This window comes from Oncorhynchus clarkii, unplaced genomic scaffold, assembly GCF_045791955.1.
Source record: "Oncorhynchus clarkii lewisi isolate Uvic-CL-2024 unplaced genomic scaffold, UVic_Ocla_1.0 unplaced_contig_5423_pilon_pilon, whole genome shotgun sequence".
Lineage (NCBI taxonomy): Eukaryota > Metazoa > Chordata > Actinopteri > Salmoniformes > Salmonidae > Oncorhynchus > Oncorhynchus clarkii.
Window position 1 is genome coordinate 236185 of NW_027257934.1, and position 15308 is coordinate 251492.

The 15308-nt window shown below is 50.9% G+C and overlaps 1 protein-coding gene across 1 annotated transcript; it reads left to right on the forward strand.

Annotated features, from left to right (window-relative positions):
• Positions 1 to 393: 393 nt before the first annotated feature.
• LOC139393714 (tRNA (cytosine(34)-C(5))-methyltransferase, mitochondrial-like) lies at positions 394 to 14238 on the forward strand. Its single transcript, XM_071142065.1, has 6 exons — positions 394 to 684; positions 850 to 953; positions 2472 to 2923; positions 3392 to 3546; positions 12288 to 12415; positions 13545 to 14238. The coding sequence occupies exons 1-6, from the start codon at positions 529 to 531 to the stop codon at positions 13816 to 13818; spliced, it is 1269 nt and encodes a 422-aa protein (XP_070998166.1). The 5' UTR covers positions 394 to 528; the 3' UTR covers positions 13819 to 14238.
• Positions 14239 to 15308: the final 1070 nt, after the last annotated feature.

Below are 15308 nucleotides of genomic sequence, written 5' to 3' on the forward strand. Positions count from 1 at the left end.
CACCTTACCATGTGAACAGGGTCAGGGGGTCAGTCTTGTCCTGTATCACCTTACCATGTGAACGGGGTCAGGGGGTCAGTCTTGTCCTGTATCACCTTACCATGTGAACGGGGTCAGGGGGTCAGTCTTGTCCTGTATCACCTTACCATGTGAACTGGGTCAGGGGGTCAGTCTTGTCCTGTATCACCTTACCATGTGAATGCATCTTGTACATTTCCATAACATGTTACTTTAGTCACACAGCTACATTCTTGGGATTTCATAGTCACATTTTCTACCTTGTGTACATTTTTGTTATAAAATGCTAATAAATGCGTATATGGATTTGTACCCTTGTCTCTATTCCAAACTCTATTGGCCTCCACATTCACCCGGCTTTATGTTAGGGAGGGGAACTGAGTTTAAAATAGCCTAGGAGAAGGGGGTAAATTATAAGACACGGACACGTCTAAAGAAAAACACGAATGAAATGGACATTTCGGCGTCAACCGTTTGCTTAAATTGATTTAATTCTGATTTATTTATGAAATGTTTAGACGTTTAGTCTCGGGAGAGTTATTTATTCTACAATGGAGACATTCTCAGTCGTCGACATGTCTGAGATTACTGTCGTGCAACTCCGTTATCGGTCCCGACCGTGGACAGGACCTGTCGAGAGAGGAGCGAACTGTTCCGACCGAACGGGTAAGGTTGGTTCATACGAATACACGTATAGGACCAGCAGACAATACGTTTGTGGGTTATTTGATCAAATAAATGATTAGATGTGTTAAACTTTTAGTTACACACACGCACACACTCATCAGCCGTCGTCCTGTTTGAATCTAGACGTGTTCCTCAAACTCACAGGTTCTTTCCCGACCCGAGAAACAGAAACGGGTGTGTAAAGTCATATTGGACCGTTTTGACCAACAGTACGGTCAGGAACTTGGCCCCCTATGGCCGTCTGCAAGGTATGTACGCGTTCACCTCGTCCTCGTATCCTTTTATACAGTCTATGCAGCATTACGTGCCAATAACTATATTATAAGTCGTTGTATTACTCTGAACTTAAATCGGATGGGAACTCTGTAGTCTTGTTTCCCAAACGGCACCGTATTCCCCATAGGTCCTGATTTAAAGTTGTGCAGTGCATTCTGGAAGTATTCAGACCACATAGATTTTTTTACGCATTTTGTTATGTTACAGCCTTGTTCTAAAATGGCTCATCAATCTACACACAATACCCCATAATGACATCACAATACCCCATAATGACATCACAATACCCCATAATGACATCACAATACCCCATGATGACAAAACAGGTTTAGACAGTTTTGCAAATGTATATTTTAAAAAAATAACAACAACCTGAAATCACATTTTTCCATAAGTATTCAGACCCTTAACTCAGTACTTTGTTGAAGCACCATAGGCAGCGATTACAGCCTTGAGTCTTCTTGAGTATGACGCTACAGGCTTGGCACACCTGTATTTGGGGAGTTTCTCCCATTCCTCTCTGCAGATTCTCTCAAGCTCTGTGAGGCTGGATGGGGAGCGTCGTTGTACAGATATTTTCAGGTCTCTCCAGAGATGTTTGATCGGGTTCAAGTCCGTGTTCCTGCTGGGACACTGAAGGACATTCAGTGACTTGTCCTGAAGACACTCCTGCATTGTCTTGGTTGTGTGCTTAGGGTCGTTGTCCTATTGGAAGGTGAACCTTCGCCCCAGTCTGAGGTCCTGAGCGCTTTGGAGTAGGTTTTCATCAAGGATCTCTCGGTGTTCCGTTCATCTTTGCCTCGATCCTGACTAGTCTCCCAGTCCCTGCCGCTGAAAAACATCCACACAGCATGATGCTGCCACCACCATGCTTCACCGTAGGGATGGCGCCAGGTTTCCTCCAGACTTGGCACGCTTGGCATTCAGGCCAAAGAAACCAATCTTGATTTCATCAAACCAGGGAATCTTGTTTGAGAGTCTTTAGAAAACTCCAAGCGAGCTGTCATGTGCCTTTTAATGACAAGTGGCTTCCATCTGGCCACTCTACCATAAAGGCCTGATTGGTGGAGTGCTGCAGAGATGGTTGTCCTTCTAGAAAGTTCTCCCATCTCCAAAGAGGAACTCTGGAGCTCTGTTAGAGTGACCATCGGGTTCTTGGTCACCTCCCTGACAAAGGGAAAGGTGTTGTTGAACCCTGGGTGCTGGCAGTATGGAGTGATGCTCAACCTCTTCTCCTCTCCTCCTGTCTCCTACAGGGCTGTGTTGTTGAACCCTGGGTGCTGGCAGTATGGAGTGATGCTCAACCTCTTCTCCTCTCCTCCTGTCTCCTACAGGGCTGTGTTGTTGAACCCTGGGTGCTGGCAGTATGGAGTGATGCTCAACCTCTTCTCCTCTCCTCCGGTCTCCTACAGGGCTGTGTTGTTGAACCCTGGGTGCTGGCAGTATGGAGTGATGCTCAACCTCTTCTCCTCTCCTCCTGTCTCCTACAGGGCTGTGTTGTTGAACCCTGGGTGCTGGCAGTATGGAGTGATGCTCAACCGTTTTGCTGCGGTGTCAGAGGTCAAACAACGCCTCCAAGGGCAAGGCTTTGTCAGCCTACTGCCCCACACGGACCTGCCTCTTAACTCCTCTCTCCCCCAGCCTCACCCTGCCTCTCCCACCCAGCCTAGCTCCATCCCTCACCCTACCTCTCCCACCCAGCCCAGCTCCATCCCTCACCCCGGTCCTCCTCCTCCCTCCCTTCAGTGTTTCATCCACCCCTCCCCAGTGCGTTACCCCTCTCCTCTTCACCGCCAGGGCCAGTTGAAACCCTACTACCTGATGAACGCTGCCTCCCTGCTGCCTGTCTTAGCCCTGGGGGTAGAGGAGGGGGACAGGGTCCTGGATCTCTGCTCTGCTCCTGGAGGGAAGGCCTTGGCTATACTACAGACTGCTGACCCAGGTCAGGACATGAGCATTACACTGTTAGGGTGTAGAGGAGGGGGACAGGGTCCTGGATCTCTGCTCTGCTCCTGGATGAAAGGCCTTGGCAAAACTACAGACTGCTGACCCAGGTCAGGAGCATTACACTGTTAGGGTGTAGGGGGTCAGGGTGTAGGGGGTCAGGGTGTAGGGGGTCAGGGTGTAGGGGCTAAGGGTGTAGGGGCTAAGGGTGTAGGGGCTAAGGGTGTAGGGGCTAAGTGGTTAGGGTGTAGGGGCTAAGGGTGTAGGGGGTTAGGGAGTAAGGGGGCTAATTAGGGTGTAGGGGCTAATTAGGGTGTAGGGGCTAAGGGTGTAGAGGGTTAGGGTGTAGGGGCTAACCCCTTAAGGGTAGGACTGCTAACCCAGGTCCTGTTAAACTCATTAATGGGAACGGTTAACACCGTTATATTGATAACTTGAGTCAGTCTTATCTGTCGTTGTGTTCCAGCTCTGTTGTGTTGTAATGAAATGGACCCACACCGACGTGATTGGCTGACCAAAACCCTGGAATCCTTCATCCCCCAATCGCTGAGCAGCACTGTCACCGTGTCCAATCAGGATGGACGGAACTTTGGGCAGAGTGAAGCCGGAATGTATGACAAGGTGAGGGAAGAAGACACAAGGGCTCCATCTCAGTGTGTCGTGCATCCTATCTCCTTACCTGCTTCCTTCCCATCCGTATCTATAGGAGACGCTCCATCTCAGTGTGTCGTGCATCCTATCTCCTTACCTGCTTCCTTCCCATCCGTATCTATAGGAGACGCTCCATCTCAGTGTGTCGTGCATCCTATCTCCTTACCTGCTTCCTTCCCATCCGTATCTATAGGAGACGCTCCATCTCAGTGTGTCGTGCATCCTATCTCCTTACCTGCTTCCTTCCCATCCATATCTATAGGAGACGCTCCATCTCAGTGTGTCGTGCATCCTATCTCCTTACCTGCTTCCTTCCCATCCGTATCTATAGGAGACGCTCCATCTCAGTGTGTCGTGCATCCTATCTCCTTACCTCCTTCCTTCCCATCCGTATCTATAGGAGACGCTCCATCTCAGTGTGTTGTGCATCCTATCTCCTTACCTGCTTCCTTCCCATCCGTATCTATAGGAGACGCTCCATCTCAGTGTGTCGTGCATCCTATCTCCTTACCTGCTTCCTTCCCATCCGTATTGGTAGGAGACGCTCCATCTCAGTGTGTCGTGCATCCTATCTCCTTACCTGCTTCCTTCCCATCCGTATCTATAGGAGACGCTCCATCTCAGTGTGTTGTGCATCCTATCTCCTTACCTCCTTCCCATCCGTATTGGTAGGAGACGCTCCATCTCAGTGTGTCGTGCATCCTATCTCCTTACCTGCTTCCTTCCCATCCGTTTGGTAGGAGACGCTCCCTCTCAGTGCATCCTATCTCCTTACCTCCTTCCCATCCGTATTGGTAGGAGACGCTCCATCTCAGTGCATCCTATCTCCTTACTTGCTTCCTTCCCATCCGTATTGGTAGGAGACACTCCCTCCCTTCAGACGGGTTTCCTCCAATGGGTTTTAAGAAGGAGGCTAGGAGACAGGCTGCAAGGAGTCGTGGACGGAGGAAGAGCCATGATAACATTTCTCTGAAGTGAGCGTCTCCAACCTGCAGTTCCAGCAGGGGGCGCTCTTGCTCCTCTGAACGGTCATCAAATCAGATCCTGTTTATCTGGTCACATGGGCGCGTGGGTTTAGCAGATGTTGTTGCAGGTGTAGCGAAATGCCTGTAAATCACATAACAGCCCAGATCAGTGGAAAGACACACTGCAGCTATTCTGAACGTTTCCTGTTGAAGGACAATATGCCCGTATGAATACAGTAATGGACTCACACATAACGGTCCCATTTATCTTTGTTTGCAAAATAATATAGATATATATATATATCTTTTTTTTAGACAAGTTAAAAACTCCATAGTGGTCGAAGGCACTGCATCTCCGTGCTAGAGGCGTCACTACAGACCCTGGTTCAATCCTGGGCTGTATCACAACCAGGCCGTGATCTGGAGTCCCATAGGGCGGCGCACAATCGGCCCAGCGTCGTCCGTGTTTGGGGGGGGGGGGGGGGGGGGGGGGGGTCTTTTATCTACTTCCTCAGAGTCACATGATCTCCTGGATGCCATGTGTGTCTCTGTGTACGGGTTGACAGGGAGGTCTTTTATCTACTTCCTGTCACATGATCTCCTGGATACCATGTGTGTCTCTGTGTACGGGTTGACAGGGAGGTCTTTTATCTACTTCCTGTCACATGATCTCCTGTGTACGGGTTGACAGGGAGGTCTTTTATCTACTTCCTGTCACATGATCTCCTGGATTCCATGTGTGTCTCTGTGTACGGGTTGACAGGAAGGTCTTTTATCTACTTCCTGTCACATGATCTCCTGGATTCCATGTGTGTCTCTGTGTACGGGTTGACAGGGAGGGCTTTTATCTACTTCCTGTCACATGATCTCCTGGATTCCATGTGTGTCTCTGTGTACGGGTTGACAGGGAGGGCTTTTATCTACTTCCTGTCACATGATCTCCTGGATTCCATGTGTGTCTCTGTGTACGGGTTGACAGGGAGGGCTTTTATCTACTTCCTGTCACATGATCTCCTGTGTACGGGTTGACAGGGGGGGCTTTTATCTACTTCCTGTCACATGATCTCCTGGATACCATGTGTGTCTCTGTGTACGGGTTGACAGAGAGGGCTTTTATCTACTTCCTGTCACATGATCTCCTGGATACCATGTTTGTCTCTGTGTACGGGTTGACAGGGAGGTCTTTTATCTACTTCCTGTCACATGATCTCCTGGATGCCATGTTTGTCTCTGTGTACGGGTTGACAGGAAGGTCTTTAATCTACTTCCTGTCACATGATCTCCTGGATTCCATGTGTGTCTCTGTGTACGGGTTGACAGGGAGGTCTTTAATCTACTTCCTGTCACATGATCTCCTGGATGCCATGTGTGTCTCTGTGTACGGGTTATAGTCCTCGTTCTGCTCTGTATGTTTTGGGTTTTGACTTGTACACAAAGTATTGTTGTTGTTGTTGTTGCAGATTTCTGCAGAGTCTCAATAGATTGGGGGTTTTGTCCCATTTTGGTTAGTGAGTGGACTCCAGATTTCTGCAGAGTCTCAATAGATTGGGGGTTTTGTCCCATTTTGGTTAGTGAGTTGACTCCAGATTTCTGCAGAGTCTCAATAGATTGGAGGTTTGGTCCCATTTTGGTTAGCTAGTGGACTCCAGATTTCTGCAGAGTCTCAATAGATTGGGGGTTTTGTCCCATTTTGGTTAGCTAGTGGACTCCAGATTTCTGCAGAGTCTCAATAGATTGGGGGTTTTGTCCCATTTTGGTTAGTGAGTGGACTCCAGATTTCTGCAGAGTCTCAATAGATTGGGGGTTTTGTCCCATTTTGGTTAGTGAGTGGACTCCAGATTTCTGCAGAGTCTCAATAGATTGGGGGTTTTGTCCCATTTTGGTTAGTGAGTGGACTCCAGATTTCTGCAGAGTCTCAATAGATTGGGGGTTTGGTCCCATTTTGGTTAGTGAGTGGACTCCAGATTTCTGCAGTCTCAATAGATTGGGGGTTTGGTCCCATTTTGGTTAGTGAGTGGACTCCAGATTTCTGCAGTCTCAATAGATTGGGGGTTTTGTCCCATTTTGGTTAGTGAGTGGACTCCAGATTTCTGCAGAGTCTCAATAGATTGGGGGTTTGGTCCCATTTTGGTTAGTGAGTGGACTCCATATTTCTGCAGAGTCTCAATAGATTGGGGGTTTGGTCCCATTTTGGTTAGTGAGTGGACTCCAGATTTCACAACCACAGAGGGAAAATCAGTTTTGCCAGATCCTAATTGGGAGGTTGAGTTTTCAAGTTCCTTTTCGATGGCATAGAAGATGTTTCACAGCCTTTTTTAATTTAACTAGACAAGTCAGTTAAAACAAGTTCTTATTTACAATGACGGCCTAGGAACAGTGGGGTTAACTGGCCTAGGAACAGTGGGTTAACTGGTCTAGTGGGTTAACTGGTCTAGGAACAGTGGATTAACTGGTCTAGTGGATTAACTGGTCTAGTGGGTTAACTGGTCTAGGAACAGTGGGTTAACTGGTCTAGGAACAGTGGGTTAACTGGTCTAGGAACAGTGGGTTAACTGGTCTAGGAACAGTGGGTTAACTGGTCTAGGAACAGTGGATTAACTGGTCTAGGAACAGTGGGTTAACTGGTCTAGGAACCGTGGGTTAACTGGTCTAGGAACAGTGGGTTAACTGCTTTGTTCAGAGGAACAGTGGGTTAACTGGTCTAGGAACAGTGGGTTAACTGGTCTAGTGGGTTAACTGGTCTAGTGGGTTAACTGGTCTAGGAACAGTGGGTTAACTGGTCTAGGAACCGTGGGTTAACTGGTCTAGGAACAGTGGGTTAACTGCCTTGTTCAGAGGAACAGTGGGTTAACTGGTCTAGGAACAGTGGGTTAACTGGTCTAGGAACAGTGGGTTAACTGGTCTAGTGGGTTAACTGGTCTAGTGGGTTAACTGGTCTAGGAACAGTGGGTTAACTGGTCTAGGAACAGTGGGTTAACTGGTCTAGGAACAGTGGGTTAACTGGTCTAGGAACAGTGGGTTAACTGCCTTGTTCAGAGGAACAGTGGGTTAACTGGTCTAGGAACAGTGGGTTAACTGGTCTAGGAACAGTGGGTTAACTGGTCTAGGAACAGTGGGTTAACTGGTCTAGGAACAGTGGGTTAACTGGTCTAGGAACAGTGGGTTAACTGGTCTAGGAACAGTGGGTTAACTGGTCTAGGAACAGTGGGTTAACTAGTCTAGGAACAGTGGGTTAACTGGTCTAGGAACAGTGGGTTAACTGGTCTAGGAACAGTGGGTTAACTGGTCTAGGAACAGTGGGTTAACTGGTCTAGGAACAGTGGGTTAACTGGCCTAGGAACAGTGGGTTAACTGGTCTAGGAACAGTGGGTTAACTGGTCTAGGAACAGTGGGTTAACTGGTCTAGTGGGTTAACTGGTCTAGGAACAGTGGGTTAACTGGTCTAGGAACAGTGGATTAACTGGTCTAGGAACAGTGGGTTAACTGGTCTAGGAACAGTGGGTTAACTGGTCTAGGAACAGTGGGTTAACTGGTCTAGGAACAGTGGGTTAACTGGTCTAGGAACAGTGGGTTAACTGGTCTAGTGGGTTAACTGGTCTAGGAACAGTGGATTAACTGGTCTAGGAACAGTGGGTTAACTGGTCTAGGAACAGTGTGTTAACTGATCTAGGAACAGTGGATTAACTGGTCTAGGAACAGTGGGTTAACTGGTCTAGGAACAGTGGGTTAACTGGTCTAGGAACAGTGGGTTAACTGGTCTAGGAACAGTGGGTTAACTGGTCTAGGAACAGTGGGTTAACTGGTCTAGGAACAGTGGGTTAACTGGTCTAGGAACAGTGGGTTAACTGATCTAGGAACAGTGGATTAACTGGTCTAGGAACAGTGGGTTAACTGCAGTGTTGATGTTTATGCCGAGGTAGGTATAATTATTTGTGTGCTCTGTCTCCCTCCCCTCTCTTCACTCCCCCCTGCCTCTCTTCCTCTCTCCCCCCTGCCTCTCTTTCTCTCGCTCCGCCCTGACTCTGTCTCTTATCTCCTCTCCCACAGAGGGCTATAGGATTAGCTCTTGTTCTCCTCTGTGGCACTCATTAGCGCCGTCTCACTGACTGGAGAGGCCCTGTGGAGGAGAGGAGCCCACGCCTCTACCCACCGGAGGAAAACCCATCCTATCTCATCCCCCCTCAGCAGCTAGCATCACATAGAGACTTTACATTACAGTCATCCTCTCTCTGCTCTGTTCTCTTTTCTCTCCTCTCTTTTCTCTTTCCTCTGTGTTCTCTCTCCTCTGTTCTCTCTCTCTTCTCTCTGTTGCTCTGTTCTATTCTCTCTTTCACTCCTCTGTTCTCTCTCTTCTCTTCTCTCCTCTCTTCTCTGTTCTCTCCTCTCTGTTCTCTCCTCTGTTCTTTCTCCTCTGTTCTCTCCTCTCTCTTCTGTTCTCTCCTCTCTGTTCTCTCCTCTCCTCTCTGTTATCTCCTCTGTTCTCTCCTCTCTCTCCTCTCTCCTCTCTCTCCTCACCTCTGTTCTCTCTCCTCTGTTCTCTCCTCTCTCTCCTCTCCTCTCTGTTCTCTCTCCTCTGTTCTCTCCTCTCTCTCCTCTCCTCTCTGTTCTCTCCTCTCTGTTCTCTCCTCTCTGTTCTCTCCCCTCTGTTCTCTCTTCTCCTCTCTCTCCCCTCTGTTCTCTCCTCTCTGTTCTCTCCTCTCTGTTCTCTCCTCTCTGTTCTCTCCTCTCTCTCCTCTCTGTTATCTCCTCTCTGTTCTCTCTCCTCTCCTCTCCTCTCTCTCCTCTCCTCTCTGTTCTCTCTCCTCTGTTCTCTCCTCTCTCCTCTTTCTGCTCTTGAAACAGAAAGGGGTTGATGGATTTAGGGGCTAGAGACCATGAGGCTGGGGATCTTTCCTGTGTTGTGTCATTAGTGTTCTTCATTGAATTAGAATACTAGTCATTTGAATAGTGCTTCTCACCATGTATCTCTCTGTCTGTCTCTGTCCCTGTCCCTCCACGCCTTATGCCTCCCTGCTGCTGGTTTCATTTACTATCTCTAGATTTAGTGGTTTTGTTGACCCCCCACCTATTAATTCTCTAATTGTCTTTCTCTCTCCCCGCTCCTCCCTCTTCTCTCCCCCCTCCTCCCTCTTCTCTCCCCGCTCCTCCCTCTTCTCTCCCCCCTCCTCCCTCTTCTCTCCCCCTCCTCCCTCTTCTCTCCCCCCTCCTCCCTCTTCTCTCCCCCCTCATCCCTCTTCTCTCCCCCCTCCTCCCTCTTCTCTCCCCCCTCCTCCTTCTTCTCTCTCCCCTCCTCCCTCTTCTCTCCCCGCTCCTCCCTCTTTTCTCCCCCCTCCTCCCTCTTCTCTCCCCCCTCCTCCCTCTTCTCTCCCCCCCTTTCTCTTCTTTCCCCCCTCCCTCTTCTTTCCCCCCTCCTCCCTCTTCTCTCCCCCCTCTTCCCTCTTCTCTCCCCGCTCCTCCCTCTTCTCTCCCCGCTCCTCCCTCTTTTCTCCCCCCTCCTCCCTCTTCTCTCCCCCCTCCTCCCTCTTCTCTCCCCCCCTTTCTCTTCTTCCCCCCTCCTCCCTCTTCTTTCCCCCCTCCTCCCTCTTCTCTCCCCGCTCCTCCCTCTTCTCTCCCCGCTCCTCCCTCTTTTCTCCCCCCTCCTCCCTCTTCTCTCTCCCCCCTCCTCCCTCTCTCTCCCCCCCTTTCTCTTCTTTCCCCCTCCTCCCTCTTCTTTCCCCCCTCCTCCCTCTTCTCTCCCCCTCCTCCCTCTTCTCTCCCCGCTCCTCCCTCTTCTCTCCCCCCTCCTCCCTCTTCTCTCCCCCTCCTCCCTCTTCTCCTCCCCCCTCCTCCCCCCTCTCTCCCCCTCCTCCCTCTTCTCTCCCCCTCCTCCCTCTTCTCTCCCCCTCCTCCCTCTTCTCTCCCCGCTCCTCCCTCTTCTCTCCCCCTCCTCCCTCTTCTCTCCCCCTCCTCCCTCTTCTCTCCCCCCTCCTCCCTCCTCCCCCCTCCTCCCTCTTCTTTCCCCCCTCCTCCCTCTTCTTTCCCCCCTCCTCCCTCTTCTCTCCCCCCTCCTCCCTTTTCTCTCCCCCCTCCTCCCTCTTCTCTCCCCCCTCCTCCCTCTTTTCTCCCCGCTCCCCCCCTTCCCCTCCCGCTCCTCCCCCTTCCCCTCCCTCCCTTCCTCCATCTTCTCTCTCCCCCTCCCTCCCTTCCTCCCTCTTCTCTCCCCCCTCCTCCCTCTTCTCTCCCCCCTCCTCCCTCTTCTCTCCCCCCTCCTCCCTCTTCTCTCCCTCCTCCTCCCGCTTCTCTCCCCGCTCCTCCCCCTCCCTCCCTTCCTCCCTCTTCTCTCCCCCTTCCTCCCTCTTCTCTCCCCCTCCCTCTTCTCTCTCCTCCCTCCCTCCCTCCCTCCCTCTTCTCTCTCCTCCCTCCTCCCTCTTCTCCCTTCCTCTTCTCTCTCCTCCCTCCTCCCTCCTCCCTCTTCTCCCTCCCTCCTCCCTCTTCTCCCTCCCTCCTCCCTCTTCTCCCCCCTCCTTTCTTTTCTCCCCTCCCCTTCTTCTCCCTCCCTCCTCCCCTCCCTCTTCCCTCTTCTCCCTCCTCCCTCTTCTCCCTCCTCCCTCCCTCCTCTTCTCCCTCCTCCCTCCCTCCTCCCTCTTCTCCCTCCCTCCTCCCTCTTCTCCCCTCCCTCCTCCCTCTTCCCCTCCTCCCTCTTCCCCTCCTCCCTCTTCCCCTCGTCCCTCTTCCCCTCGTCCCTCTTCCCCTCCTCCCTCTTCCCCTCCTCCCTCTTCCCCTCCTCCCTCTTCCCCTCGTCCCTCCTCCCTCCTCTTCTCCCTCCCTCCTCCCCCTCCCTCCTCCCTCCTCCCCCTCCCTCCTCCCTCTTCCCCCTCCCTCCTCCCTCTCTCCTCCCTCCCTCCTCTTCTCCGTCCCTCCTCCCTCCCTCCTCCCTCTTCTCCCTCCCTCCTCCCTCTTCTCCCTCCCCTCCCTCTTCTCCCTCCCTCCTCCCTCTTCTCCCCTCCCTCCCCCCTCCTCCCTCTTCTCCCCTCCCTCCTCCCTCTTCTCCCCTCCCTCCTCCCTCTTCCCCCTCCCTCTTCCCTCTCCCTCCTCCCTCCTCCCTCCTCCCTCTCCCTCCTCCCTCTTCCCTCTCCCTCCTCCCTCTTCCCTCTCCCTCCTCCCTCCTCCCTCTCCCTCCTCCCTCTTCCCTCTCCCTCCTCCCTCTTCCCTCTCCTCCCTCCCTCTTCCCTCTCCTCCCTCTCTCTTCCCTCTCCCTCCTCTCTCTTCCCTCTTCCTCTTCCCCCTCCCTCCTCCCTCTTCCCCCTCCCTCCCTCCTCCCTCCTCCCCCTCCCTCCTCCCTCTTCTCCCACCCTCCTCCCTCTCTCCTCCCTCCCTCCTCTTCTCCGTCCCTCCTCCCTCCCTCCTCCCTCTTCTCCCTCCCTCCTCCCTCTTCTCCCTCCCCTCCCTCTTCTCCCTCCCTCCTCCCTCTTCTCCCCTCCCTCCCCCCTCCTCCCTCTTCTCCCCTCCCTCCTCCCTCTTCTCCCCTCCCTCCTCCCTCTTCCCCCTCCCTCTTCCCTCTCCCTCCTCCCTCTCCCTCCTCCCTCCTCCCTCTTCCCTCTTCCCTCTTCCCTCTTCCCTCTCCCTCCTCCCTCTTCCCTCTCCTCCCTCCCTCTTCCCTCTCCTCCCTCTCTCTTCCCTCTCCCTCCTCTCTCTTCCCTCTTCCTCTTCCCCCTCCCTCCTCCCTCTTCCCCCTCCCTCCCTCCTCCCTCCCCCCCTCCCTCCCAGGTTCTGCTGGATGCTCCATGTTCTAATGATCGTAGCTGGCTGTTCTCCGGACCAGGAGGGGAGCAGCATGGAGCTGTGAGGCTGAGGGAGAGGGCCAGGCTGCCCACACTACAGACACAACTGCTCAGGTATGAATTCATGCTTTAATTATGAAATCAGCTTGGCAATATACAGACATACCGGGCCCAAAAATAGACATACCTGGCCTACATAGACATACCTGGCCTACTAACAGACATACCTGGCCTACATACAGACATACCTGGCCTACAAACAGACATACCTGGCCTACATACAGACATACCTGGCCTACAAACAGACATACCTGGCCTACATACAGACATACCTGGCCTACAAACAGACATACCTGGCCTACATACAGACATACCTGGCCTACAAACAGACATACCTGGCCTACATACAGACATACCTGGCCTACTAACAGACATACCTGGCCTACATACAGACATACCTGGCCCACAAATAGACATACCTGACCTACATACAGACATACCTGGTCTACATCCAGACATACCTGGTCTACATCCAGACATACCTGGCCTACATACAGACATACCTGGCCTACATACAGACATACCTGGCCTACATACAGACATACCTGGCCTACATACAGACATACCTGGCCTACATACAGACATACCTGGCCTACCTCCAGACATACCTGGCCTACATACAGACATACCTGGCCTACATACAGACATACCTGGTCTACATACAGACATACCTGGCCTACATACAGACATACCTGGTCTACATACAGACATACCTGGTCTACATACAGACATACCTGGCCTACATCCAGACATACCTGGTCTACATCCAGACATACCTGGTCTACATCCAGACATACCTGGTCTACATCCAGACATACCTGGCCTACATCCAGACATACCTGGTCTACATCCAGACATACCTGGCCCACATCCAGACATACCTGGCCTACATACAGACATACCTGGTCTACATCCAGACATACCTGGCCTACATCCAGACATACCTGGTCTACATCCAGACATACCTGGTCTACATCCAGACATACCTGGCCTACATACAGACATACCTGTCCCTTTTCCACTGTGGGGTTTTACACCAGAGTTTTGTGTTTCTACCTCTGAGGCCGGGGGTGTAAAAACAGTCCTGGGCCAGGCCTATGTTGACCTTTAACCTGAAATCAATCCACAGCCCTCTCTTCCAGCTGCTACTGATCTGTCTCATCACATCCTGTCTGTTCCCCAGGTCTGCGCTGGCTGCGTTGCGTCCGGGGGGCGTGGCCGTCTACTCCACCTGCACGTTGTCCCGCTCTGAGAACCAGGAAGTGGTGGAGGCGGTCCTAAACACCTGTCCAGGGGTGGAGCTTCAAGACCTGGAGGAGGAGCTAGCCCTTCCGCTCCAGGAACACTTCACCTTCACCCCGTTAGGCCACACCCCCTCGTTAGGCCTCCTTGTGGTTCCACAGCAGGGTCAGACCTGGGGGCCCATGTTCCTGTCGCGCATCAAGAGGATTCACTGATTGGTTGATTGACTCGCTGACTTCCTGTCACGCATCAAGAGGACTGCCTGCCTGACTGGTCGGTTGGTTGATTTTCTCGCTGACTTCCTGTCACGCATCAAGAGGACTCGCTGACTTCCTGTCACGTATCAAGAGGACGAACTGACTGAGCATGTCAGACGCTGAGGCTGGTCTTCGATGGATTCCACAATGCAACATGTTTTCATGTGACGGCTACTGCTAACGAGCTAACTCTCTAGGGCTTGTGTTCCAAATGCCACTCTATATATATATAGCACACACAAGTAGTGCACTATATAGGGAATAGGGTGCTATTTAGGAAGCACCCTTTGTCTCACACGCTCTTTGCCCATGTTCCTATCTGGCATCAAGAAGACCCACTGAACTCTTAAAGAAAGGTTACATAAAATAAAGAATAAATCCCAATGACCTCTGAATACCCACAACAGTTGTTGATACAAAGAAGCAGTGGCGGCTGCTGATTGGCTGAATACTCGAGGTGCATTATGGTTTGAATTGTCAACAAAGCAGCATGACAGAAATATGAGGCCAAGTTTTCAAACCTCCTGTAGTTTCTTTGAGATATATATATATATATATATATATATATATATATATATATATATATATATACATATAAAACGATCTTTGCACGATTCTATTTCACTTTTGCACGTTAAAAACCGAACGACCACATCTGCACATGCTGCCGTTGTCTTGAACAGATTAGATGATGCTACTTAGGAGGAGCAGCTCCTGATGAACGGGTACACCAGGGAGAACGCAACAAGCATGTAGATACAATAAACTGAAAACACATTATCTAACTGGGGATAGCTAGCTAACATAATGTGACAGAGCAGGTAACTTTCATTCTGAAATAACTTAATGTCAGATATTAGTTTAGAAAGACTTGACATTGGCATGGGAGTTAACTAGCTACCAGCTGCTTATTAAAAGGTAGACAACTGGTTAATTTGACCCCAAAATCGCCCAAACTGTTTCTCAAAATTAGCGTAGCTGGCTAATTAATTTAATCATGCGTTGATACCCCCCAGGTTTTATGTTGTTTTAGTCCCCACATCTTGTCGCCCTGTCACCTACTGTAAAACTAATAATTTTGCACGCCCAATTATTCAGTTTTTTGATTTGTTAAAAAAGTTTGAAATATCCAATAAATGTCGTTCCACTTCATGATTGTGTCCCACTTGTTGTTGATTCTTCACAAAAAAATACAGTTTTATATCTTTATGTTTGAAGCCTGAAATGTGGCAAAAGGTCGCAAAGTTCAAGGGGGCCGAATACTTTCGCAAGGCACTGTAGCTAATGTTTATCTTTATGGTATTTGAAACACTCGGTGCCGACCTGACTAGAGATTTGGGAGAGAACGGGGAGTACGTCTCAAGGCCAAGGTCTCCCGGCTGGTTAGTGTGACTGTGTGTGCGTAGCAGGACATTGTGTGCTAATGTTAGCGTGAATGTGTGTGCGTA

Excerpts from the sequence above, each read along its gene's own strand:
- LOC139393714 (XM_071142065.1), top strand. The coding sequence starts at position 529 with ATGTTTAGACGTTTAGTCTCGGGAGAGTTATTTATTCTACAATGGAGA. Across the intron at positions 954-2,471 it reads CCCCTATGGCCGTCTGCAAG|GGCTGTGTTGTTGAACCCTG; the intron begins GTATGTACGCGT and ends TGTCTCCTACAG. Across the intron at positions 12,416-13,544 it reads CTACAGACACAACTGCTCAG|GTCTGCGCTGGCTGCGTTGC; the intron begins GTATGAATTCAT and ends TCTGTTCCCCAG.